The sequence below is a fragment of the Sorex fumeus genome, unplaced genomic scaffold (assembly GCF_029834395.1).
Source record: "Sorex fumeus unplaced genomic scaffold, SorFum_2.1 ptg000019l, whole genome shotgun sequence".
Classification (NCBI taxonomy): Eukaryota; Metazoa; Chordata; class Mammalia; order Eulipotyphla; family Soricidae; genus Sorex; species Sorex fumeus.
The window spans coordinates 38,919,697-38,945,351 of record NW_026606076.1 but is presented as its reverse complement, the minus strand read 5'-3'; the positions used below and the strand labels follow the sequence as shown (position 1 = coordinate 38,945,351).

Below are 25,655 nucleotides of genomic sequence, written 5' to 3'. Positions count from 1 at the left end.
TAATAAAAATCACAAACCTCGCTGCCCGCGGTGTGTGTCCCCTGTGGTGGGGGGGCGGCGCATGAGATGGCTCTCGGGGCCCCAGCCTAGACGGACCTGTCACCTCGGGGGGGGGGGGGGGGGGGAGGCTTGCCTGCAGGCTCCCGAAACCCTGAGTCCAGAGAAGCACCCCCCTACGCACCCCATCCCCAAAACTCCACCCCCGCCCCCCCCCCCCCGCACACACACAGCCACATAGCTGTCTGTGCTGTCCGTCCTCCGAGTGTCATTGCTGCAGGCAGGGCAGGAGACCAGAGTGGAAGTGGCAGGAGCCAAGTTGGCTGGGGGGTGTTGGTCAGAAAGGGACAAACCAGCGGCATCCTGGGCATCTGTGCGGGTCCCCTGCTGCTGGGGATTAGGGATTAGTCGGAGCTGGTGGCCCAGCCCCCTCCCCGGCCATCTGGCCTGGCCCACCCTTACAGCTTCCCTCAGCTGCCGCATCTAAAGCCCATGTCCCCCCGAGGGCGGGGGTCTGGGACAGCCCCTGGGAAGGGCGGCCAGAGGGGACAGTAGTGCCCTGTTGCCTGGAGCCCAAGCTGGGCATGGGGGGTGGCGGGGAAGGGGGCCAGCAAGGCCTGAGCTCCCAGGCCACCCAAGCCCTGAATTGAATCCCCAGTCTTTTTTTCTTTTTTTTCTTTTTGGGTCACACCCGGCGATGCTCAGTGGTTACTCCTGGCTCTGGACTCAGGAATTACTCCTGGAGGTGCTCGGGGGACCCAATGGGATGCTGGGGATCGAACCCGGGTCAGCTGTGTACAAGGCAAACACTCTCCCCGCTGTAGTAGCACTCGGGCCCCTGGGTGGAGACCTTTTCTCTGCCAAAGGCCATCTCGGTGACGTCACTGGGGGCCAGAGGGTCCCAGCTGCCAAGACAGGCCTCACCCCAGTCTGTGCCAACACGCTCCGGGCCGACCCGGGATTTCCCGTGCTTCCCACAGCCTGCAGACTCAACTTTGATCACCTTCTCTTGGGGGGTCGTGGCCCTCAGTTTGAGGATATTGGAGCCACAGGGGTAGTGCAGACGGCAGGGCGACAGCCTTGAACACAGTCAACCCGGGCGCGATCCCGGCAACCCATACAGTCCACTGAGCACCTCCAGGAGTGATCCCTGAGCACAGAGTCAGGAGCACCGTCAGGTATGCCCCTCCCACCCCCAACACCCATGCAGCTGGGTGCTAGATAAAGGCGGGGGTCCCTCTGGACTTTGTACCACGCGGTGGGATCTGTGTCACGGGGTCCCTGTCTGAGGTTAAGGCCCCTCTAGGCCCCCCAACAACTCCGGAAAGGGATTGGGAGGTGCGATCCCCAGAATCACATTTGCCGCTGCCTCAGGTGGCAAATTCCATAGAGGAACTTCCATTTAACTACTGAGTCTCAGGTTGGGATTCATTTCTCTGGCAACTTTCTTGTTTTTGATTTGGGCCATGACTGGCAGTGCTCGGGGCTGACTCCCGGATCAGTGCTCAGAGATGACTCCTGGATCAGTGCTCAGGGAACTCCATGGGGTGCCAGGGATCAAACCTGAGTCCACCTCGGGCAAGACCAGCACCCTCCCCGCTGTGCGACAGCTCCCGCCCTTGTCTGACCTTTCCCAAGGGTTTCCTGGGCGGGGAAATCCCTCCAACAGACGTTCGATATACTCAGGTGCACTGTGACCCAACCTGAGGTTGATCCCCAGCACCTCATATGATCCCTCAAACCCTGCCAGGAGTGATCCTCGAGCACAGGGCCAGGAGTAGCCCCTGAGCACCACTGGGTGTGGCCCACCCCCCAAAAAAATGATTTGGGGGTCTCCATGTGAAAGTGAGCAGAGATTTTTGCGTCTGGGAGGCTCAAATTTGGTCCCCAACACCTCAGGGTCCCCTGGGCACCGCGCCCCCAGATGTGGCCCAAGGCTAAGAAAAGAAGAAAAAAAAAAAAGTTCAGGCTTTCCTCCGAGGCACCCGAGAAAGATCTGGAAGGGCTCCACGCTGACCTGCAGTGAGCGACATTAATCCCAGAGCCCGTTTTCTCTCAACGTTTGAATATTTTACAAGAGGGAATTCAATATTTCACATTTTACATGTCAGCCGATATATTGAAATTTTAATATTTCACAAGGTAGAACGGAGAGCCGGGGACACAGAAATGTAGGACAAGGAGGCAGATGGCCACGAGGGAAAAGGAGAACGGGTGGGGATCAGCCGCCCGGCCAGGGCACCCGCTCGGTCCCCACCCTCTGCCCAGGGATTCCTGGGGGTGCACGCCAGCCGCCCCCGCGCCCCACCAGGCACATCGCCCCCAGAGGCTGCCCACTGACCCGGGCCCGGCCCACCCTCCCAGCCCCCTGTCCGCTCCTGCAGGCTGCGCCCACAGGCGGCTGTGCCCTGAACCCTCAGTCACATCCAGGGCTTTGGGGGCCCCAATCTGGGAAGCAATGCCAAGGGCCCCGAGATCGCTCCCAGGGATGCCAGCCGGACCCCCACCCGCAGGAGACGGCAGGGCCCATGTCCCAGGGCTGCGGCAGCAGGTCAGTCCTCCCACTCCCCTGACTGTCCCTGCAGGCATCTCAGCCATCTGGGCTAAGGCTCAGAGGCAGTCACACAGCCCAGAGGAACGCAGCCGCCGCCTCCAAGCTGTCCCCCGTCCTCCAGGTCTGACTGGCACAGAATGGGGGCGGGGGGAGAATCTTGCTCCAGCCTCCCCGGGACTGCACGGGGGTAGGTGGGGATGGGGGGGCAGAAGCGTCACCAGCAGTGGCCTGGGGCGTGGCTGGTCTGGAGCGTCCTGGTCAGCGAGGAGGGGGTGGACGCCTAGGAAGGAAGGAAAGGAGGAGAAGCGTGTCACGGGGAGCCCTGTTGGGGAAGCATCGGCTCCAGGGTGGGCGGGAGTCCCAGGCTGTCTCCCCCGAGCACTCATGGAGGGACCCCTGAGCACTGATCTGGAAGTCAAGACTGGGTGTGGCCCCCCTCAAAAAAAAATCCAGGAGCTGGAGCGATAGCACAGCGGGGAGGGCATTTGCCTTGCACGTGGCCGACCCGGGTTTGATTCCCAGCATCCCATAGGGTCCCCTGAGCACCGCCAGGAGTAATTCCTGAATGCAGAGCCAGGAGTAACTCCTGTGCATCGCCGGGTGTGACCCAAAAAGAAAAAAACAAGCAAACAAAAAAAATCTAAATACAAGAGGGTCAGATGAGAGCTAGTAAGAGCGCACAGCTGAACAGCTGAACGCCATTCCATCCCAGCACCACTGACAGCCTGGTTGGGAGTCACAGCTGACCACAGGGCCAGGGAAGACACAGCCGGTGTGACCCCCAGCAAAAAAGGATCAGCGGTTCAGTGAGAGACAGGAGAGAAGGTGTTTGCCTTGCATGTGGCAAACCTGGTGGGATCGCTGACACAGGTACCAACTGATGGTCCCCCAAACACCATCAGGAGTGAGTCCTGAGCACAGAGCCAGGACTCATCCCCAAGCTCAGAGCCAGGAGTCAGCCCTGAGCACTGAGCCAAGAGTGAGCCCTGAGTACAGAGCCAGGAGTCAGCCCTGAGCACAGAGCCAGGAGTCAGCCCTGAGCACAGAGCCAGGAGTCAGCCCCGAGCCCAGAGCCAAGACTAAGCCCTGAGCACAGAGCCAGTAGTCAGCCCTGAGCATAGAGCCAGGAATCAGCCCCGAGCACAGAGCCAGGAGTCAGCCCCGAGCCCAGAGCCAAGACTAAGCCCCGAGCACAGAGCCAGGAGTAAGCCCCGAGCTCAGAACCAGGACTGAGCCCTGATCACAGGGCCAGGAGTAAACCCTGAGTACCACAGGGTATGGCCCCCCAAAACAAACCCCCCCCTCAAAAAAATTTTGTGTCTGAGCAAGGCACACACTACCTACTATGCAGTCGTGCCAACCAAGGATGACGATCACTCGCTGCAGTCCAGGACCCAGACCTGAGTTCATGGTTTCCAGCCTCCTTCCTCTCCCTGCTGACCCTCCGAATGTTCTACATTTCCCGAAGCAAACAAGTGCTCACCCAAACCAGTGCTCAGACCTTCCCAACGCAGACAAGCAAGCTACAGACCAATGACATCGGGTCCCCCTGGGGCTGATGACACGGGACCACAGGGCCTGTCTTCATCTGTACCACACTCCCCTCAGACGCCAGGGGCAGAGCCTGGGACTGCCTTGGAGTAATCAAAAACCCAAACCAAGACACCAGAGAAGCTGCTATCGTCACTGCAAAGAAAGAGAAGCTGGGGGCTGGAGCAATAGCACAGCGGGTAGGGCATTTGCCTTGCATGTGGCCAATCCGGGTTCGATTCCCAGCATCCTGTATGGTCCCCTGAGCACTGCCAGGAGTAAGGAGTAATTCCCGAGTGCATGAGCCAGGAGTAAACCCTGTGCATCACGGGGTGTGACCCCCCAAAAAAAGAAAGAAAGAGAAACAGAGAGCAGGACAGAGTGGGTGCTGGCCAGCTACTGGCAATGGTGACGGCAATTTCTATCCTGACATTAACCAAATATGCTATATATATATATATATATATATATATATATATGGTAAAGGTAAAGGCCCTCCCGTTGATCGTCGATTTGCTCGAGCGGGCCCAGTAACGTCTCCATTGGAGACTTTGTTGTTACTGTGTCTGGCATATCGAATACTCTCGGTAGCTTGCCGGGCTCTCCGAGAGGGGCGGAGGAATCGAACTCGGGTCGGCCATGTTGGCCGCTTGTAAGGCGAACGCCCTACCGCTGTGCTATCGCTCCAATATATATATATATATATATATATATATATATATATAGTTTTGCAGTCATACTTGCGGTGCTCAGGGCTGACTCTGGGCTCTGCACTCAGGGATCACTTCTGATGGTACGCGAGGATTCCTGTGGGATGCTGGGGACTGAACCCAGGCTATCTGCATGCAAGGCAAGTGTGCTCTCTCTCTCTCCAGTCTTCCAAGTGGACAAAATTATTACAAGAAAACCAAGGCAGGGGAGGAAGGACGGCTGAAGAAGGAGCAGAGCGGGGAGGGCACTTGCTTTGCATCTGACGACATGGTTTCAATCCTCAGCATCCCGTTGGGTCCCCCGAGCACTTCCAGGAGTGATTCCTGAGTGCAGAGCCAGGAGGAACCCCTGAGCATCACCAGGTGTGGCCTCACCTGCCCCCCCCCAAAGAAGGAAAACCTAAGGAACCTGGAGAGAGATACCCTCAGGGTTAATCTCTTGTCTTGCCTTTCACCAACTTTGAACCCCAGCAGTGCTTTATGGTCTCCTGGGTACCACCAGGAGTGACCCCTGAGAACAAAGCCCGGGAAAGCCCTGCACCTAGGCGTGACCCCAAATCTCCAAAACAAGTAAATTTATTTTTTATTTTGACTTTTTTAATTTTGGGCTGGAGCATTAGCACAGCGGGTAGGGCTTTTGCCAACATGGCCGACCCGAGTTCGATTCCTCCGCCCCTCTCGGAGAGCCTGGCAAGCTACCGAGAGTATCTCGCCCGCATGGCAGAGCCTGGCAAGCTACCCGTGACGTATTCGATATGCCAAACACAGTAACAACAAAGTCTCCAATGGAGACGTTACTGGGCCCGCTCGAGCAAATCGATGAACAACAGGAGGACAGTGACAGTGACAGTGACTTTTTTATTTTTAGTTTTTTATTTTTCATTTTTTGTTTTTGGGTCACACCCAGCGATGCACAGGGATTACTCCTGGCTCTGCACTCAGAAATTACTCCTGGTGGTGCTCGAGAGACCATACGGGATGCTGGGAATCGAACCCAGGTTGGCTGCGTGCAAGGCAAATGCCCTCCCCGCTGTGCTATCGCTCCAGCCCGTAAATTTATTTTTTTGAATTAGGGGCTGGGCTGGAGTGATATCACAGTGGTAGGGCGTTTGCCTTGCACGCGGCCAGACCAGCAGAGCCGAGTTCGATTCCTCCGCCCCTCTCGAGAGCCTGGCAAGCTGCCGAGAATATCTCGCCCGCACGGCAGAGCCTGGCAAGCTCCCCGTGACGTATTCGATATGCCAAACACAGTAACAAGTCTCACGATGGAGACGTTACTGGGCCCGCTCGAGCAAATCGATGAAGGGGAGGACAGTGACAGTGACAGTGACAGGGGTTGGAGAGATACTATAGTGGGGAGGGCACTTGCCTGGCACACGGCCAACCTGGGTTGGATCCCCCAGCACCCCAAAGGGTCCCCTGAGACCACCAGGAGTGATCCCTGAGCACAGAGCCAGGAGTCAATCCTGAGCACCGCTGGGTGTGGCCCCCAAACAAATTTGTTTGCTGGTTTATTGTGGGAGACCAACTGGGGGAATGGGGCCCCCAGACTTGGTCTGAAAGGGACAAACAGTAGGCGACCACCTCCCATAGCTTCCCCTTTTGATTTCCGGGCCGATGGCCCCTCTCCCCTCCCTTATCCGCGCGGACAGCCAACATTAACCGCCAGTCCCCTCTGTGCCGTGCCACCAGGACTGGGCTGAGCAAACAGGGCCCCAAGCAAGAAGGAATGACGAATGCAACATCCTGTTCGGCCTCTGTGCAGGAGTGTGCTGGAAACCCCCAGGGAATATTTGTCCCCCTTTTCTTGAGGTATGTAAACCTGACCCTGCTTGCAGTAATGTCTTCTTTGCTTGCAATGAGCCTTCGCCCAGCAGAGCGCGTGTCTTTCCTTGGGACTCCGTGTACTCACTCTCTCCCGAGAGAGGCTGTTCCCCTCACCCGCTATGGTGTGCAACAGGCAAAGTGAGGTGGGCTGCCATGACCGGCCCCCTGGCCGGTCCCATGACCCCAGCATGTCATGGGAGCCAGTTTGTGGTTTTTGTTTTTTTTTTTTGGGGGGGGGGTCACACCCGGCAATGCACAGGGGTTACTCCTGGCTCTGCACTCAGGAATTACTCCTGGCAGTGCTTGGGGGACCCTATGGGATGCTAGGAATCGAACCCGGGTCGGCCGCGTGCAAGGCAAACGCCTGCCCACTGTACTATCGCTCCAGCCCCCAGTTTGTGTATTTGGGCCACAGCCATTGGTGCTCAGCGGTTCCTCCCGGCTCTGCACTCAGGAATCACTCCTGGCGGTGCTCAGGGGATGCTATGGGATGCTGGGGATCGAACCCGGGTTGACGACATGCAAGGCAAGCGCCCTCCCTACTGGACTGTCACTCTGCACCCCTCCCCCACCAAAACAATTTTTTTCTCTAAAAAGAGTGGATTTTCTGCCATGAGGCTCTTTTTCAAAGGTGCATCCGAGGGAGCAGGTGGGGAGGGGGTGCTTATAGGCGCCTCCAGATCACTCTCGGCCTGTTCCTTTGAAGCACTGCTAGTGACGTCCCCTGAGTGAGGCAGTTTGGCCGGCAGGAATACTGACAGCAGCTTGGCAGGGGCCTCAGCACCCTTCTCTGGGACTCGGCCACACACCTCTCCTTCCCCCAAGAATCCTCCCAACGGGGATTAGAATGATAGCACAGCGGGTAGGGCGTTTGCCTTGCATGCGGCCGACCCGGGTTCGATTCCCAGCATCCCATAGGGTCCCCCAAGCAACCACCAGGAGTGATTCCTGAGTGCAGAGCCAGGAGGAACCCCTGAGCATCGCCAAGTGTGACCCAAAAGGAAAAAAAAAATAATAATCTGCCCAATGTTAATTCAGTAATTCAGTCAGTGGGTTTAGGTTAAGCCGGATCGCTGGTCCCTGCTCCTGGGGGTGGGGGTGCCCTATGAGGGTGCCCAGGTTCACTCCACCCCAACCCCAAACCCAGAGGCAAAGTTACTATTTTTTTTCTTTATGGTGGGGGGAACGCTTGGCGGTGCTCAGGGCTGACTCCTGGCTCTGTGCTCAGGGATCATTCCTGGTGGGGCTCGGGGTACCCTATAGGGTGCCAGGATCGCACCTGGGTCAGCTGTGTGCAAGGCAAATGCCCCCCCAGCCGTGCTGCTATTCTATTGCTCCAGCTGTGGACACGACACCCACTGTTGTCACAGTTCCCAGCTGAGTCTCTGGAGGTCACTGGTGCATGTCACACAGTGGAGACTCCCCCTCAAACATGACTCTGGGGGTATTTCAACCAGAGCCCCACATCTCTCAGTAACCGGGACTTGGTTCCCTCCAGCACAGGGGAGACGCCCCTCTCTGGAGTCACCCCCAAACCCTCAGCCCCTGTCCCCGAGCCTGGGCCTCAGCCTGAGAGCGATGGACTTTTGTTCAGTTTGGTTTGAGGGGTCTCAGTCGGCGGTGCTCAGGGGTTACTCCTGGCTCTGCACTCAGGAATTACTCCTGGCGGGGTTCGGGGGACCCTATGGGATGCTGGGGATCGAACCCTGGTCGGTTACATGTAGGGCCAACACCCTCCTCCTACCGCTCCAGCCCTAGGAGACAGAGCGTTTAATTTTAGAAATAATTACCCAGCTCTGAGCATACCTGCTGGCTTTGTAGGCTATGAAACGACAGGGCCCCTCCCCTAGAGAAGGATGAGGGGGGCGGTGTAGACCTGGGACAGATTGGACAGGCACTTCCAACAAGGCATCCAAGCCATCCTGTCTGTCTCTACTCAGGTGGTCCATCACCATGGCAACGACTCCATCCCAGGAGGTAGTAACCTTGGCAGCCAGGTAGCACCTGCCCTTCCAAGGGCAAAACTATACATGAACCCCCTTTCCTCTAATCTCCAGGGCCAACCCTGACTGGGAATGCTGGACTCAGATTCTTCCTCCCCAGCCCCAGGCTGGGGGACCCCAATTCCTCTCCCTGCCCCCCACCCTCACCTGACCATCAGGATGAATCTTGTCCTCCTGTATGTTTGTTGATGTTTTGTTGGGGGGCCACATCTGGCGTGCTCAGGGCTCACTTCCCGCAGGCTGGGGGTGGGGGGACCCTATAGGGTGCCGGAGATCGAACCTGGATCAGCGCCTTCCCTGATACCCCATTGCTTCACCTCCACCCCTGCACTTTTTGAGCACCAGCTGTATACCGCGGGATAAAGGGGTGGGGGGAGACTGAACACGGCAGTTTCAGAGATTCCCCCCCCCAAACAGGGCCCTAACCTGCCCTCTGTGTCCCGTGTTCCACACCTCCCACCCGGTGCCCCCAACCCTGTAAGGTTCATTAAGACGCCTACTGGGTGCCACCCGGGACGCACCGGCGCTGAAAAGGCAGCAGGTCCGGCGGGGAGCCGGGCTAAATCAGTAAATTACAGCTTCCAGGAGGGGGAGGCGCCCAGCAGGCAGCCCGGCCCCAGAAGGAGGCGAGGGGCGGGGAGCTGAGTCAGGAAGGAAGCGAGGGGGCGACCTGCAGCTGCCGGGGAGCTGGGGGGCGGGCTCGGCTCAGCAGGCGGGTGGCTCAGGTTGGCGGGTTGGAGCGTGGGAACAGCCCGCGGCGGCGGGGGCGGGGCCTGGGGCGGCCACGCCCCGCCGGCGGGGCTGCGGCCTCTAGACACGCCCCCAGGGACAGCCGGAGAAACTGAGGCTCCAGGGACACGTGCTCCCTAGCCAGAAAGTGGCGGGACCTAGATTAGACCTCTATGCGCCCCCCTCCATCCTATCTGCATAGCCCCACATCCCCCTGCCGGTGCTGGGGGACCCGGAGAGATGAGATAGAACAGCCGGGAGGGCTCTTAACTTGCAGGCGAGTGAGGTCGACCCGGGTTCGATCCCCGGGATCCCATAGGGTCCCTCGAGCACCGCCAGAAGTGACCCCCTGAGCACAGAGCCAAGAGTCAGCCCTGAGCACTGCCCGGTGCAATCAAACCTTCCCCCCCCCAAAAAAAAAAAGACAAAACCCAGCAGAGGCCGGAGCTATAGTACAGCCGGGAGGGAGCTTGACTTGCACACTTTCGACCCGCGTTCGATCCTCGGCATCCCATAGGGTCCCCTGAGCACCACCACGAGCGATTCCTGAGCATAGAGCCAGGAGTCAGCCCTGAGCATCACTGGGTGTGTCACAAAAAAAGTAAGTGGGGGTGGCCCGAGAGGTGGAGGGGAGAATTTCACATCTGTCTCCTGGATCTCACTGCACCCCTCCCCACCTCCTCCCGTGGGGGGCCGAGCCGGCACATCCTCCCGGGATGCGGGATGTGCTGTCTGGGCTTCCCGCCAATGCGGCAGCCTGGGGAAGCATCCTGGAGGCATCACAGGTGGCTGAGCTGACGCCAGGTCACCCTTCATGACAGCGGGAGGACACAGCGGGCAGGAGGGGTCGGACAAGGTTAGAGTCCACCCCTCCATCCCCCGTACCCCCCCCCCCCCCACACACACACACCTTCCCAGCCCCGGCCTGGCTCGGCCTCCGACGGTGGCTCTGTGATATGGGAGAAGGTGAGGGAGAAACACCCACAGAGGCTGAGCAGGCAGGAGTTTGGGCATGCAGGAAACCCCGGGGCGGGGGGGGGGGGAACCCCAGCACCCCATGGCCAGGAGCGACCCCCCACCCCCACACCCCCATCCCACTTATCATTGTCGTGAAGTGGTCAGAAGGAGACTGCTAGAAGGACCCAGCTCCTGTGGGACTTGGTGACATTGGCTGACACAGGGTGGGGGGGGGGGGGTGACTCTTCTGCCTGACCTCACTGCAGTAATGACACCCCCAAACTCCACGCTGTGTCCGCCCTAAATGGAAGGTGCACAGGGCCGGGGCCACGATGCTTGCTTTGCCAGTGGCTGACAGGGATTCCATCCTTCCCTCGCATTCTTTAGGGTGCTCTGAGCCCCGCTAGAAGTGATGCCTGAGCACCCAGCTAGGAGTCAGCCTTGAGCATCCAAATAACAAAAGCAAAAAAAAAAAAAAAAAGCGTACATGTGTGGTGAGGGCTATTCTGGGGGAAAGTGTGGAGGCTTGGGACCACCCCAGCATCTGCTTCTGTGCTGAGGGCTGGGAGTGCCCCATGCATGGGGGTGCCCACAATTGCTCAGGCCTCACCGGGTCAAAGACGGGTTTCTCCCACAATGATTCAGGGAACATCGCGTGCTGGCGACGGAGGACTTCTCGGCAGAGGAGGGAGGGAGCCTGTGGGCTGTGGAAAGCAAGGGGAACGGGGCGAGGGGGGAGGCGGTCTGCAGAAGCCTTGAGGTGGGGGACCTTGCCTGTTGGAGGTCCAAGGGTGCCCTGAGGTTGGGGGGGGCGGGATCAGAATGATCTCTGGACGCTCGGGGCTCCTGGAGGTGCCTCTTCTGGGGTTTAGAGGGGCCTGGACCTGGAAGCCGGAGAGAGAGTGTGTGTGTGTGTGTGTGTGTGTGTGTGTGTGTGTGTGTGTGTGTGTGTGTGTGCGCGCGCGCGCAGGAACCTAGGGAGCGGGTAGGTCCTAGAGGGGATCTGTTGCACGCAGGGGTGGGGGAGGCGGGGCGGGGCGGGGATGCAGCGTGTCCGGGTCCTGGAGCGTGGCCCGGCGAGGAAAGGGGCGGGAGGGGGGTTCTCGGACCAGCCCGGCGCCCCGCGCCCCAGCACCTGCGCGCACGTGTCCCGGCGCGCGCCGCACACCTGCGCCCCCGGCGCCGCGCCCCGTCGGCCGCGCGCACGGCTGAGCGCAGCCCCGCGCGCCCCCGCCCCGCGGACGGCGGGTCGGGCACGCGCCGCGGGGACGCGCACGGCGGGCCCGGGAGGCGGCGGCGGCGGCGGCGGCGGCGGCGGCGGCTGGTGTCGGCTCCGGGCGGCCCCCGCGCCGCAGCCCGCGCCGTGTCCGCGGCCGAGCCGCCCAGGTGAGTAGCCGCGGAGGGCCCGGGCTCCCCGCATCCGCCCCCCATCACCGCCTCCATCCCCGCGCGGACCCCCCCCGTGCGCACCCCTGCCGCGCCAGGCCTCCCCCCTGCAAACTTTGGGGACCACTCCCCACGCCGGGGCTGGGGGGGGGGGGGCGCTCCGCGCACCTTGGCAGGGGCGCCGGAGAGCGGGCAGCCGGGTGGGCGTCTCTCTGCAGACTGGGAGGGACCCCTGGCGGGACGCGTCCCCCCTCCGGGGGAGGACGATGAGGTTCTGTCGGGATGGGGGCGTCGCTGGCATTTCCTGTCCCCGGGAGCCCCCGGCTGATGCCGCCTGGGGGGGGGTGCGCGGAGCTGCCGGGGAAGAAAGGGGGTTTGGGGTTCAGGCCAGGACGTCTGTGCCCAGGGTCTGGGTGCAGCTGTGCTTGGAAGGCAGAGCTTTTGGGGGTCACAGTGCTGATCCCCAGCACCCCCTGCCCGCCCCGCCCCCCCCCACCACCGTGGGTCCCTGTTTTTCAGGCATCAAGAACAACCAGGCCGGCAACTCCGTTTGCCGGGGCTGGGCCGCTGGGGGGCCTGGCTGGGGCGGCCACTGCACCCCATTCAACAAGTTGGGGGAGGGGACAGCACCCCGCATGCTTCGCTCTGGGCCCAGGAAGGGGCTCCCGGGAGACAGCCAAGCCGGTGGCTGAGCTGTTCAGACAGAGGCCAGCAGCATTAGCTGCTGCAGGGGACTGCCAGCCCCCCCCCCACCCCTATTCTGAGGAATCCAAACTTCTGAGTTTGGTTGGGGACCTCGCTGAGGTCACGTGGAGAGGGGTCTCACTTTGGTGGCCAGCAAGAACATTGAGGGCTGAAGCAACCAGAGAGGGCTGCTTGGAGGAGGAGGAGTGGTGGCTGGCGTGAGTGTGGTGGGTGACAGGGCGGTGGACTCAGGGTCTCTGTGTGGATGAGGTGGGCAGCGGAGGTGGGGGGGGGTTGGTGGTACCAGCTCAGCTTTCTTGGCCTGTGTTATCATCCCCCAGGCGGTGGAGAGCTGGAGCCCGGAGTGACCTCATGGGGGGTGGGTGGGGGAATGGATGTCCGGGGTCCCCCAGGTGGTGGTGGGGGGGTTGCTGCAGAAAAGTCTTGGGTGCAGGGGCGTCCCGTTACCCCCCCAGCCCCAGCACCCGCGTCTGCACGCTGGGGGCGGCTGCTCCCAGCCACCCGCAGCAGAAGCCGCCTGAGTGGGCACACGGAGCAGATCCGAGGTGCCAGTTCACATCTTCCCACAGACCTGTCACTCCGGGCCCTCCTGAGTCACCACCTCATCACCAGGTAGAGTTCCAGAGAGCCGGGCTGGGGTGGGCCTGAGCCGGACGCCCACGTGCCTGCCAGTGCCCCCCCCAACAGCACCATGGGACCCCCCCACCCCAGGCAGACTCCCCTGTGTTCTGGGATAGGCCAGGAGCGTGTCAGCATCGGAACCGGGGCCCGGACACAGACACGCCTAGAGGAGAGATGGGGCGAACTGGGGGGGGGTCCCTTGGACCCCCCCAGACTCAGCTTCGTGCTGGTAGGAGCTGGGGGCGGTAGATAGGAGACATCGGGGTTTGGGTTTGTTTGGGGGCCCAAGCCTGGCGGTGCTGAGGCCTCACTCCTGGCTCCTGGCGGTGCTTGGGGGACCCTGTGGGATGCCGGGGAATCGGGGATCGAACCCTGGCCAGCCAAGTGCCAGGCCAGCGCCCTCCTCACTGTGCTATCGTTCCGGCTTTTCAAAAAGCGCGTGTGAGTCGGTCCAGAGGCTTCTCTGCTCGCAGCCTCTCCGTAGCCCTTCAGCGCCGACGGGCTGAGAAAGTGGGTCGGGAGGAGGCGCCCCCATCCACAACCCCCCCCCCAAAAGGGTGACAGGGCAGACGGAGGCTAATTAGGACTTAATGAATTGTCACGCCTGAATGCCCCGGGAGGGTCCAGATCTGGGGCGGAGGAGGCTGGGATCCTGGAGGTGGGGGGCACCGTGTCCCCAAATCTGGCCTCTGGGGGCCGTTGCTGCAGGCAGCTGGACTCCCCTCACCCCCAATAGCGGGTCTGTGTAGCGCTGTGGATGGTGGGGAGGGATACATTGTAGCAGATTCTCTGACTGACTGCATGGCGGGGTGGAGGGAGCCTCAAGATAGGGTCCCCAGCATCTGTGTGTCCCCCCCCCACCTTTCCCCTCCCAGGGCTCCGCTCTGACCCCGGGGCTGCAAGAAGGGGGTGATTGGCATCCCCTGGCCTGGCAAGGCAGAATGGAGGAGGGGGTGCAGAGTGGCTGTGCCCCCCACTTCTCATTGGGCTCCCCCCAGGAATTGGGCTTTTTCTGATCAAGGGGAGGGACCCCCCCATTCCAGGGGAGGGACCCCCCATTCCAGGCTCATTCTGCCCCCCCACCCGGGGTTAAGAGCGTTGCAATAGAGCCCGGAGCCGTAGTTCAGCGAGGAAGGCACTTGAGTTGCTTGTGGCCGATCCGGGTTCAATTCCGGGCATCCCCTAGGGTCCCCCGGGCACGGCCAGGAGTGATCCCTGAGTGCAGAGCCAGGAGGAAGCCTGAGCACCGCCAGGTGGGGGGCCTCCAAACTTAAATAAAGAATAAGAATAATGAAATGAAGGGGCCAGAGCGATGGTCCAGCGGGGAGGATGTTTTCCTAGCACGGGTCAACCCGGGTTCGATCCCCGGCATCCCATAGGGTCCCCAAGCACTGCAGGAATAATTCCTGAGTGCAGGGCTAGGAGTAACCGCTGGCTATTGCTGTGTGTGACCCAAACAAACAATAATGAAAAGAAATCCAACGTCTGTCCTGGGCTCAGGTTCCGCCCAGACCCCTGAGCTCCAGGCTCTGGGGCACCCTCCAGCCTCTAGAGGTGCATACTCCCGGGGTGGGGGGCTTCCTCAGCCACCCCCAGTGAAGCGCCCGCCTCACTCGGGCCCCGACCCCTCTGGGGGGGAGGATATTGCCCCCCCAACAATCCCCATCTTCAGGCGGCTTATTAGCATCCTTGATTCACAGCCCTGCGGGGTCCCTTGTGGTCCTGGGGCCCAGCATATGAGGCCCCAGAGTAGCCGTGGCTCTGCCGGTCCCAGGTCCCCCACCCCCTGCCGTATGGGTGCTCCCTGAGCACTGCCTGTTCCAAAGAGCTCTTCAGTGGGACCCCCACGCCCAGATGGTACAGCAGGGATCTGTCTGGGGGCTCCGGTACTGACTCCGAAATGAACAGCTGAAGAGGGTACCCCAGAATGCTCGAGGGAGGGAGAGGAAGGGAAGGAGAGGAGGAGGAGGAGGAGGAGGAGGAGGAAGGGGAGGAGGGAGAGGAGGAGGGAGGGGAGGAGGGGAGGAGGGAGAGGAGGAGGGAAAGTGAAAGGAGGGAAGAAAGGACAGAGGAAGGTGGAGAAGGGAGATAGGGTGAGAGGGAGGAGAGGAATGGAAGAAGGGGAGGACGAAGAGGGAGGGGAGGAGGGAGAGAAGTTAAAGGAGGAGAGGGGAGAGGACAACCTCGAGCTGACCACGCCCCTAGCCGGGGCCTCTGACCTGTGCAGACTTTTTTTTTTTTTTTGCTTTTTGGGTCACACCCGGCGATGCACAGGGGCTACTCCTGGCTCTGCACTCAGGAATGACTCCCGGCGGTGCTCAGGGGACCCTATGGGATGCTGGGAATCGAACCCGGGTCGGCCGCGTGCAAGGCAAACGCCCTCCCCGCTGTGCTGTCGCTCCAGCCCCCCTGTGCAGACTCTTGCCAAGCTCCCTCAGGGCTGACTCCCCACCTCTCGCTGGCCACTGGCCACGCATGCGTATGCGTGCCCTTTGCCGACAAAGGACGCAGGCCCTTTGGTTAGCCAAGGGGGATCCACACACGCCACCTCCTCCAGGCAGGAGACGAGACTTCCAGGTGGGGGCGACATGGGGCAGCTCCCAGGTCTGACCCGTCTTTAAGCGGCCACTTGCGGGCTCACACGCGTTGCACCCGAACCCAAAGTGACTCCCCGCGGCTGTATTTTAAAGTTGTTTCATGGGGTCGTAGTGATAGTGCATCAGGGAAAGCTTCTGCCTTGCACATGGCCAACCCGGGTCCGAACCCCGGCACCCCCTAGGGTCCGCCAAGCTCTGACAGGAGTGATCACGGAGCACAGAACTAGGAGTCAGCCCTGAGCATCGCCGGGTGTGCCTCCACCCCAAGAAAAAAAAAAGTGGGGCTAGGGTTCAATTCCCAGCATCCCATATGGTCCCCCAAGCACCGCCAGGAGTGATTCCTGAGTGCAGATCCAGGAGTAACTCCTGAGCATCTCCGGGTGTGACCCAAAAAGCAAAAGAAAGGGGGCTGGAGCAATAGCACAGTGGTTAGGGCGTTTGCCTTGCACGCGGCCGACCCGGGTTCGATCCCCAGCATCCCATATGGTCCCCCGAGCGCCACCAGGAGTAACTCCTGAGTTCAGAGCCAGGAGTAACCCTTATGCATCGCCGGGTGTGACCCCCCCCCCCCACCAAAAAAAGAAAATAAGAAAAAAGAACAGTGCCGGGGGAGGGTCCTTGAGCCCTGCCCTACAGTGGGGCTCCGGGGTGGGGGGTCCGGCCGGGGGCTGGGGGCAAGCGATCACTGAACCCTGAATCCAGCCAAGCACCCCTCCCTCCACCCGGACCCCGAGCATCCCCTAATGGGGGCTGGGGCGTCAGAAGCTCCAGTCCAGCTGCCGGCCGCCCCCCTCCGACTCGCCATCCCCCTTGCCGGGCAGATGACAGGCGGCTCCCAGGGGCGAGGTCGGGCCCCGCAAAGTGGGTCACAGCTGGAGCGGCTCTGCCAGGGTGCCGCGCGCTGGCCGGCTGTGCTCTCATGCCGCGGAGTAATTATAGCGTGAGCACTCCGGGGGCAATGGGGCAGGGCAGCTGGCGCGCACCCAGAGAGGATGTGTGTCTGCCTGGGGTCACACAGCACGTCCAGAGAGAAGTGTCCTGCGGCCTCTGTGCCTCGGTATCCCAGGAGCCGTCCCCTCCGCGTCCCCGCCCCCTGGCCGTTGAGTCCTTTCTGACTTTGTCACTGTTCGAGTGTGATGGACTGGGCGGTGCTCTGGGCTTATGCCTGGCTCTGCTCGCAGGGGGAGGAGGGGTCACTCCCGATGGTGCTCAGGGATGATGGTGCTCAGGGATGAGGGTGCTCAGGGGACTCTGCGGATTGAACTGGGGTCAGCCGCGTGCCAGGCAAGTGCCTTAGCCCCGGTTCAATCTCTCAGGCGCCAGCTGGGTGCATTTTTTTCCCCATCATGCCCCAACACACATAGAAGAAGTAGCACTGTAGCACTGTCCTCCCCTTGTTCATCGATTTGCTCGAGCGGGCACCAGTAACGTCTCCATTGTGAGACTTGTTGTTACTGTGTTTGGCATATCGTATATGTCTCGGGTAGCTTGCCAGGCTTTGCCGAGTGGGCGAGATACTCTCGGTAGCTTGCCGGGCTCTCCGAGAGGGGCAGAAGAATTGAACTCAGGTTGGCCGGGTCGGCCACATGCAAGGCAAATGCGCTACCGACTGTGCTATCACTCCAACACAGAAGTGTTTTTTTTCCTTTCTCTCTCTTTTTGGGTCACATCCATTGGTGCCTAGGAGTCACTCCTCGCTTTGCACTCAGGAATTACTCCTGGCGGTGCTCGGGAGACTATATGGGATGCTGGGAATTGAACCCGGGTTGACCCGCGTGCAAGGCAAACGCCCTACCCGCTGTACTATCACTCCAGTCCCGAGAAGTAGTATTTTTTTTTGTTTGGTTGGTTTTGTTTTGGGGCCACACCCAGCAGTGCTCAGGACTTACTCCTGTCTTTGTGCTCCAGGATTACTTTTAGTGGTGCTCAGGGGACCACACAAGGGGCCAGGATCGAACCTGGGTTGGTCGCATGCAAAGCAAGCGCCCTCCCCGCTGTGCTATCGCTCCAGCCCCCGAGAAGTAGTATTTATTTATTTACCTGTTTTGCTTTTGGGGTCAGACCCAACGATGCTCAGGCCTCTGTGCTCAGGAGTCACTCTAGGCAGTACTTGGGGGACCCTATGGGTTGCCAGGGATTGAACCCCGCTTGACTGTGAACAGGGCAAACATCCTCCCCGCTGTGCTATCGCTCTGGCCCCTGGAAGAGGTATTTATTTGACCTCGTGGTAATTTGCTGGTCCGAGGAAAAGGTTCTCTCTGTCCCCTCCCGTGATGTCCCCAATGCCTCTGTGATTCTCAGCATGAAGTCCGTGTTTGTTGACTGACTGACAGATCGAATCAGGAAACCAGCATCATCGCGTCTCAGGGGGAGCAGTGAACACCGATTCAGGTGCCGCAGAGGCTGTTGCACATTTTTGCTGACAAGCTGTCAGGCTGTCCTCAGCAGCCGAGCGAGCGCGGGGCTGTGGCGGGGCTCAGACACAAAGCACTGGCCTGTGGGGGCCCTGTTCCATTCCCGGCACTGCCAGAGCCAGAGCGACAGCAAGGGTGACGAGAGAGTGACACGGGGGTGTCATGCCAGCTGCCGCATCCTGGAACTGGCCCCCCCCCCCGACATCCCAGCTGGCTGCATAACCCGGGCGGCTTGTCGGAGCTGCTCTGAGCCTCAGGGCACCACCTGTCAAGAGGGGTGACGAGCAGAACACCCGCACCGAGAGCCTGCAACGGAATGGAAGAATCCAGGAGGCACCTCGGTCCAAGGCCGGCACAGAGCAAGGCCGGGTGGGAGCCATAGGACAGCGGGGAGGACACTGGCCTTGCATGCGGCTGATGTGGGTTCGATCCCCGGCATCCCATAGGGTCCTCCCCCGAGTACTGCCAGGAGTGATTGCTGAGTGCAGAGCCAGGAGGAACCCCTGAGCATCACCGGGTGTGATTCAAAACAACAGCGTAACAGGGTGGTGGTGGTGATGGTGGTTATAGTGGTGGCAGTGATGGTGGTGTCGGTGATGGCAGCAATGGTGATGGTGGTTATGGTGTTGGTGGTGGTAGAAATGGTGGTGATGATGATGATGGTAGTGGAAATGGCCACATTAGTGGTAGTCGTGGTGAATATGGTGGCTAAAACTGTGTCACTGATAGTGATGGTAGTCATGTTGATATGGTGTTAACTGTGCCATTGATGGTGATGGTACTCATGGTGATATGATAGTTACTGTGCCATTGATAGTGATGGTAGTCATGGTGATGTGGTGTTAACTGTGCCATTGATGGTGATGGTAGTCATGGTGATATGATAGTTACTGTGCCATTGATGGTGATGGTACTGATGGTGATACGGTAGTTACTGTGCCATTGACGGTGATGTAGTCATGGTGATAATGATGCTGTTGACAGTTCGTGAGATGAAGGCTACGGTGGTGATGGTGATAGTGATGGTGAGGACAGTGATGGTGACGTTGATGCCTTTTTCTTTTTTCGCAGGGGGGAGGCACACCTGGTGGTGCTCAAGGCTGACTCCTGGCTCCGTGCTCAGGGATCACTCCTGGCCATGCTCAGGGAGCCCTCTGGGGTGTCAGGGATGGAGCCCCAGTTGGCTGCGTGCAGGGCAGATGCCTCCGGGTTGTGCTACCCGCTGTGCTGTTGCCCTGGTTCCCCTGGTGCTCACAACCTGGAGTCCTGAGAGTTAAACAAGGACCTGGATGGCGCTGGGGGGACACGTGGCTGAGGATGGTGGAGATTCTACTGCAAAGGGGCGTCAGATGAAGTGTGGGAGAGCAAGGGGACTCGGGCACAGCCCCCCAGGGCCTGGGGCCAGAATGGTGTGTGCTGTGGAGGAAGTGGGAGCCCCAGGCTGGAGCAGAGGATGGAGGGACAGGGCAGCTGGGGAACTTTTTTTTTTTTTTTGGCTTTTTGATCACACCCGGCGATGCTCAGAGGTTACTCCTGCTTCTGCACTCAGAAATTAATCCTGGCAGTGCTTTGGGGACCATAAGGGACGTGGGGAATCACAGCGGCAGCACAAGACAAACACACACACCCTCCCGGCTGTACTGTCCTGCCAACCAGCAACGTCGTCTGGTTCATTTTCTGTGTCAGTTTCACTGTCTCCAGGACGCACCACAGCGGGCTCTGCCTGCCGGGTGTGTAGGGGGGCGCTGAGAAGTCCCACCCTTTTTTTCCTCCTCTTCCACCGCAAACAGGTTGATCTCCAAGCAGACCGCCTTGATTCTTCCTGGGCAGGGCAGGCGCGAACAGTGAGTGCTGCAGCCCAGGGCAGCGGGCTGATCTGGGCACAGGACCTGGCTGTGGGGTCCGAGCTGGGCTGGGCTGTGCTGTGTGGAGGGCCTGCCGGCCCCTCTGGAGACCCCACTTCTCCCTGGCTGCCTCAGGCCACTACTCTGGGGAGGATGACCTAGAAAACACTGGGGTGGGGTGGGGTTGCTGGAGAGGTCGCACAGCAGGAAGGGCACTGGCCTGGCACATGTCCAGGACTGATCCCCGCCATCCCCGAGGGTCCCCCAAGCCCTGCCAGGAGTGATCCCTGAGAGCAGAACCAGGAGGGACCCCGTGCATCGCCAGGTGTGACCGCAAAAGTAAAACAGAAATGAAAAATACTGCCTCTAGAGAGGGGCTGGAGCAATAGCACAGCAGGTAGGATGTTTGCCTTGCACACGGCCGACCCGGGTTCGATTCCCAGCATCCCATAGGGTCCCCTGAGCACCGCCAGGAGTAACTGGCGTTACTGAGTGCAAAACCAGGAGTAACACCCACATCGCCGGGTGTTGACCCAAAAAGCAAAAAAAAAAAAAAAAAGATAAAAATAAAAACTGCTTCTAGGAAAATGACCCGGCAGGGCTCACCTCCCCAGCCATGTCTAGGTGGGGTGTGTTGGCAGCTGGTCTCCACCTGTCTGCCCCCCTTACCATACTGCTCAGCTGGGACAGGGAGCAGAGACCCATGGGTGCCTGGAACCGAGGCGTCCCTTGTTTTTTTTGGGTTTTTTTTTTTCTTTCTGGGTCACACCCGGCCATGCACAGGGGTTACTCCTGGCTCTGAGAGCAGAGGAATTACTCAGGAATTACTCCTGGCCGTGCTTGGGGGACCCTATGGGATGCTGGGAATCGAACCTGGGTCGGCCCTGTGCAAGGCAAATGCCCTACCCGCTGTGCTCTCTCCAGCCCCAGTGTCCCTTGGTTTTGAACTGTCCCCCACCCCCACCATGCCATTCACCCGGGTACCTCTGGGTGGGGTGACTGGTACCAGGATGGGGCGGGGAACCTGGGGATTTCTGTGTCAATCACAACCTTGAGTCCACTTTGATCTCTTGTTGCATTTTTTTTTCTTTCTGGGTCACACCCAGCGATGCACAGGGGTTACTCCTAGCTCATGCACTCAGGAATTACTCCTGGCGGTGCTCGGGGGACCCTATGGGATGCTGGGAATCGAACCCGGGTTGGCCGCGTGCAAGGCAAATGCCCTACCCGCTGTGCCATCACTCCAGCCCCTGATTTTATTTTTTTGCTTTTTTGGATCACAACTGGTGATGCTCAGGGGTTCCTCCTGGCTCTGCACTCAGGAATTACTCCTGGCGGTGCTCGGGGGACCCTATGGGATGCTGGGAATCGAACCCGGGTTGGCCACGTGCAAGGCAAATGCCCTACCCGCTGTGCTATCGCTCCAGCCCCTTGCATTTGGTTCTGAGTGGTGAGCAAGGCCTCACATCGTCTGTTAACCTTGATTTTCTTTTTTTGTTTGTTTTGGTTTTGGTTTTCAGGCCTCCTCAGCGGTGCTCAGGGCTGACTCCCGGCTCTGCACTCAGGGATTGCTCCTGGCGGTGCTTGGGAGACCCTATGGGGTGTGCCAGGGATAGATCTGGGGGCTGCAGTCAGGGGCCGCCCCCGCCCCCCCCCCCCCCCCCGTGAGGCCAATTCAGTGCTGGGTTGGTTTCTTTGGTTTCTGCTGGTATCTGTAGGGAGGTTTCAGAATGAACTAGGGGTACCCCTCCCCCCGCCGGTCTAACATCTGCCCTTGGAATTTTTTTATTTTCTAAATTTTTAAAAATTGCATCACCTTGAGAAGCTCAGATAGAGAAGAGAGCACCGAATAAAAGGGAGTTGTGAGGACCCACCCAGGGTGGGAGAAACATGCTAAAAGTAGTCTGTAGACCAAACATGATTGCCACTCAGTGCCTCTCTTGCAGAACACAGTACCCAAAAGAAGAGAGAGAGAACAAGGGGGAATTCCCTGCCACAGAGGCAGGGTGGGACGGGGGGATGGGGGGGAGGGATACTGGGACCCGTGGTGGTAGAGGATGGGCACTGGTGGAGGGATTGGTACTTGATCATTGTATAACTGAAACCCAAGCACAAAAATTTATAAGTCTATAACTGTACCTCATGGTGTTTCACTAATAAAAAAATTTTTTAAAATTTTAAAAAAATTGGATCACCTTGAGATACACAGTTACAAAGTTGCTTATGATTGGGTTTCAGTCACTCAGTGTCCCAACACCCTCCCTTCACCGGTGTACATATCCTGTCCCCAATGTCCCCAGTTCCCCTGTCCCCCTCCCCACTCTCAGGAGTTTATTTTGTTGTTGGTTTCTGGGCCACACCCGGCAGTGCTCAGGGCTGACTCCTGGCGGTGTGCTCAGTGACTGACTACTCCCAGCGGGGCTCTGGGGGACCGTATGGGGTTGTGGGGGTCGAACCTGGGTCCACTGTGTACAGAACAAACGCCCTCCCCTCTGCTAGCGGACTTGAAGGTAGACGCGTGGCCCACTCGGTTCTCTTGGGTTTTTGGTTTGTGAGTCACACCTGGCGTTACTCAGGGATTTCCGCCTGGCTCAGCACTCAGGGATCACTCCTGGAGATGCTGGGGTGTCTCTACGGGAATGCCGGGTTGGGCCGAGCACCCTCCCCGCTGTCCTATGGCTCTGGGCCCTCCCACTTCTCTCTTTTTTTTTTTGCCTTTTTTTTGGGGGGGGGTCACACCTGGCAATGCACAGGGGTTACTCCTGGCTCACGCACTCAGGAATTACTCCTGGCGGTGCTTCCGGGGGGACCCTATGGGATGCTGGGAATCGAACCCAGGTCGGCCGCATGCAAGGCAAACGCCCTACTCGCTGTGCTATCACTCCAGCCCCTCTTTTTTTTTTTTCTTTTTGGGTCATACTCTGCGATGCTCAGGGATTACTCTTGGCTCTGCGCTCAGGAATTACTCCTGGTGGTGCTCCGGGGGGGACCCAATGGGATGCTGGGAATCGAACCTAGGTCGGCCGCATGCAAGGCAAACGCCCTACTCTCTGTGCTATCACTCCAGCCCCTCTTTTTTTTTTCTTTTTGGGTCACACTCTGCGATGCTCAGGGGTTACTCCTGGCTCTGCACTCAGGAATTACTCCTGGTGGTGCTCCGGGGGGGGACCCAATGGGATGCTGGGAATCGAACCCGGGTCGACCACGTGCAAGGCAAACGCCCTACTCTCTGTGCCATCACTCCAACCCCTCTTTTTTTTTTCTTTTTGGGTCATACTCTGCGATGCTCAGGGGTTACTCCTGGCTCTGCACTCAGGAATTACTCCAGGCGGTGCTCCCCGGGGGACCCTATGGGATGCTGGGAATCGAACCCGGGTCGGCCGCGTGCAAGGCAGGCGCCCCACCCGCTGTGCTACCGCTCCAGCCCCCGCCACCGCTCAGTTCTCTTGCTGGGGGGGTGGGGGACGGGACTGGGCGGCCGGTCCCCGGAGCTAACGCTGCCCCGCCCCCTCGCCCCTAGGTGCCCACGAGGATGGTGGCGCGGCCCTAGGCCCACGCTCCGCACCATGACCCGCTGGCTCAGCAGCCTACTGAGCTTCCAGCTCCTCCTGTTGCCCGCGGCCGCGCCCCCGGCGCCCGGCTGCCCGGCCCGGTGCGAGTGCAGCGCCCCGGCGGCGCGCGCCGTGGTCACCTGCGCCCGGCGCCGCCTGACGGCCGTGCCCGACGGCATCCCCGCCGACACGCGCGTGCTGGAACTCAGCCGCAACCGCATCCGCTGCCTGAACCCGGGCGACCTGGCGGCGCTGCCGGGCCTCGAGGAGCTGGACCTGAGCGAGAACGTCATCGCCCACGTGGAACCGGGCGCCTTCGCCAACCTGCCGCGGCTGCGGGTGCTGCGTCTCCGGGGCAACCTCCTGAAGCTCATCCCGCCGGGCGTGTTCACGCGCCTGGGCAACCTCACGCTGCTGGACCTGAGCCAGAACAAGCTGGTCATCCTGCTGGACTACGCCTTCCAGGACCTGCGCAGCCTGCGGCGGCTGGAGGTGGGCGACAATGACCTGGTGTTCATCTCCCGCCGCGCCTTCGCGGGGCTGCTGGCCCTGCGCGAGCTGACCCTGGAGCGCTGCAACCTCACGGCGCTGTCGGCCGAGTCGCTGGGCCACCTGCGCGGCCTGGGCGCGCTCCGCCTGCGCCACCTGGCCATCGCGGCGCTGGACGAGGAGAACTTCCGTCGGCTGCCGGCGCTGCGGCACCTGGAGATCGACCACTGGCCGCTGCTGGAGGAGCTGGGCGCGGGCAGCCTGCAGGGGCTCAACCTGACCTCGCTGTCCGTCACGCACACCAACATCACGGCCGTGCCGGCCGCCGCGCTGCGCCACCAGGCGCATCTCACCTGCCTCAACCTCTCCCACAACCCCATCAGCACCGTGCCCCGAGGCTCGTTCCGCGACCTGGTGCGCCTGCGGGAGCTGCACCTGGCCGGCGCGCTGCTGGCCGTGGTGGAGCCCCAGGCCTTCCTGGGGCTGCGGCAGATCCGCCTGCTCAACCTGTCGGACAACCTGCTGTCCACGCTCGAGGAGAGCACGTTCCACTCGGTGAACACGCTGGAGACGCTGCGCATGGACGGGAACCCGCTGGCGTGCGACTGCCGCCTGCTGTGGATCGTGCAGCGGCGCAAGACGCTCAACTTCGACGGGCGCCTGCCCGCGTGCGCCAGCCCGGCCGAGGTGCGCGGCGACGCCCTGCGCCACCTGCCCGACTCGGCGCTCTTCGAGTACTTCGTGTGCCGCAAGCCCCAGATCCGCGAGCGGCGGCTGCAGCGCGTGACGGCGGCCGCGGGCCAGCCCGTGCGCTTCCAGTGCCGCGCCGACGGCGAGCCGGCGCCCACGGTGGCCTGGGTGACGCCCCAGCACCTGGCCGTCACCGCGGCCAGCGCCGGGCGCGCGCGCGTGCTGCCCGGGGGCACCCTGGAGATCCGCGACGCGCGCCCCCAGGACAGCGGCACCTACACGTGCGTGGCCAGCAACGCGGGCGGCAACGACACCTACTTCGCCACCCTGGCCGTGGAGCCCGAGCCGGCCGCCAACCGGACCCCGGGCGAGGGGCGCAACGAGACGCAGGCGGCCGCGCGCTTCCCGCTGGACCTCACCACCATCCTGGTGTCCACCGCCATGGGCTGCATCACCTTCCTGGGCGTCGTGCTCTTCTGCTTCCTGCTGCTGTTCGTCTGGAGCCGCGGGCGGGGGCAGCACAAGAACAACTTCTCCGTCGAGTATTCGTTCCGCAAGGTGGACGGGCCGGCGGCCGCCGCGGGCCAGGGCGGCGCGCGCAAGTTCAACATGAAAATGATCTGACGGGGGTGGGGGCCCGGCCCGCCCGCCCCCGCCATCGCCATCGCCACCCCGGAGATCTTGCCTGGCACGCGGGAGACCCCGGGTTCGGTGCCCGCCAGCCCGTTGGGTCCCCTGAGCATCACCGGAAGTGATCCCTGAGCCACAGAGCCAGCCGGGAGTCAGCCCTGAGCGCCCACGGGTGTGGCCCCAAAAACCGAAAGAAGGAAAAAAAATGTTGCCAGTATGCGCCGTGGGGGTGGGGTCCAGGCTCCCCGCTCCTCCCTCCGTCGCCGGGGCCCCTGGGAACCACCGCCTATGCATTCTCCTCCACTCCTTGGGGGCCCCTTCCCGCAGGACGCCCCCATTCCCTCCAGACTTGGAATTTTTCCCCCTGCGTTTTTTCTGAAGTTTGACGCGATTTTCCTGCCCCCTCCGCCCCCCAGGCTGG

At 60.8% G+C, this 25,655-nt stretch overlaps 1 protein-coding gene across 1 annotated transcript; it reads left to right on the top strand.

Annotated features, from left to right (window-relative positions):
• Positions 1–11,584: 11,584 nt before the first annotated feature.
• Positions 11,585–25,246, top strand: LINGO3 (leucine rich repeat and Ig domain containing 3). Its single transcript, XM_056112781.1, has 2 exons — positions 11,585–11,693; positions 23,395–25,246. The coding sequence occupies exon 2, from the start codon at positions 23,441–23,443 to the stop codon at positions 25,226–25,228; it is 1,788 nt and encodes a 595-aa protein (XP_055968756.1). The 5' UTR covers positions 11,585–11,693; positions 23,395–23,440; the 3' UTR covers positions 25,229–25,246.
• Positions 25,247–25,655: the final 409 nt, after the last annotated feature.

Bases quoted from the DNA above. Each gene is read 5' to 3' on its own strand.
- LINGO3 (XM_056112781.1), top strand. From the start codon at position 23,441: ATGACCCGCTGGCTCAGCAGCCTACTGAGCTTCCAGCTCCTCCTGTTG.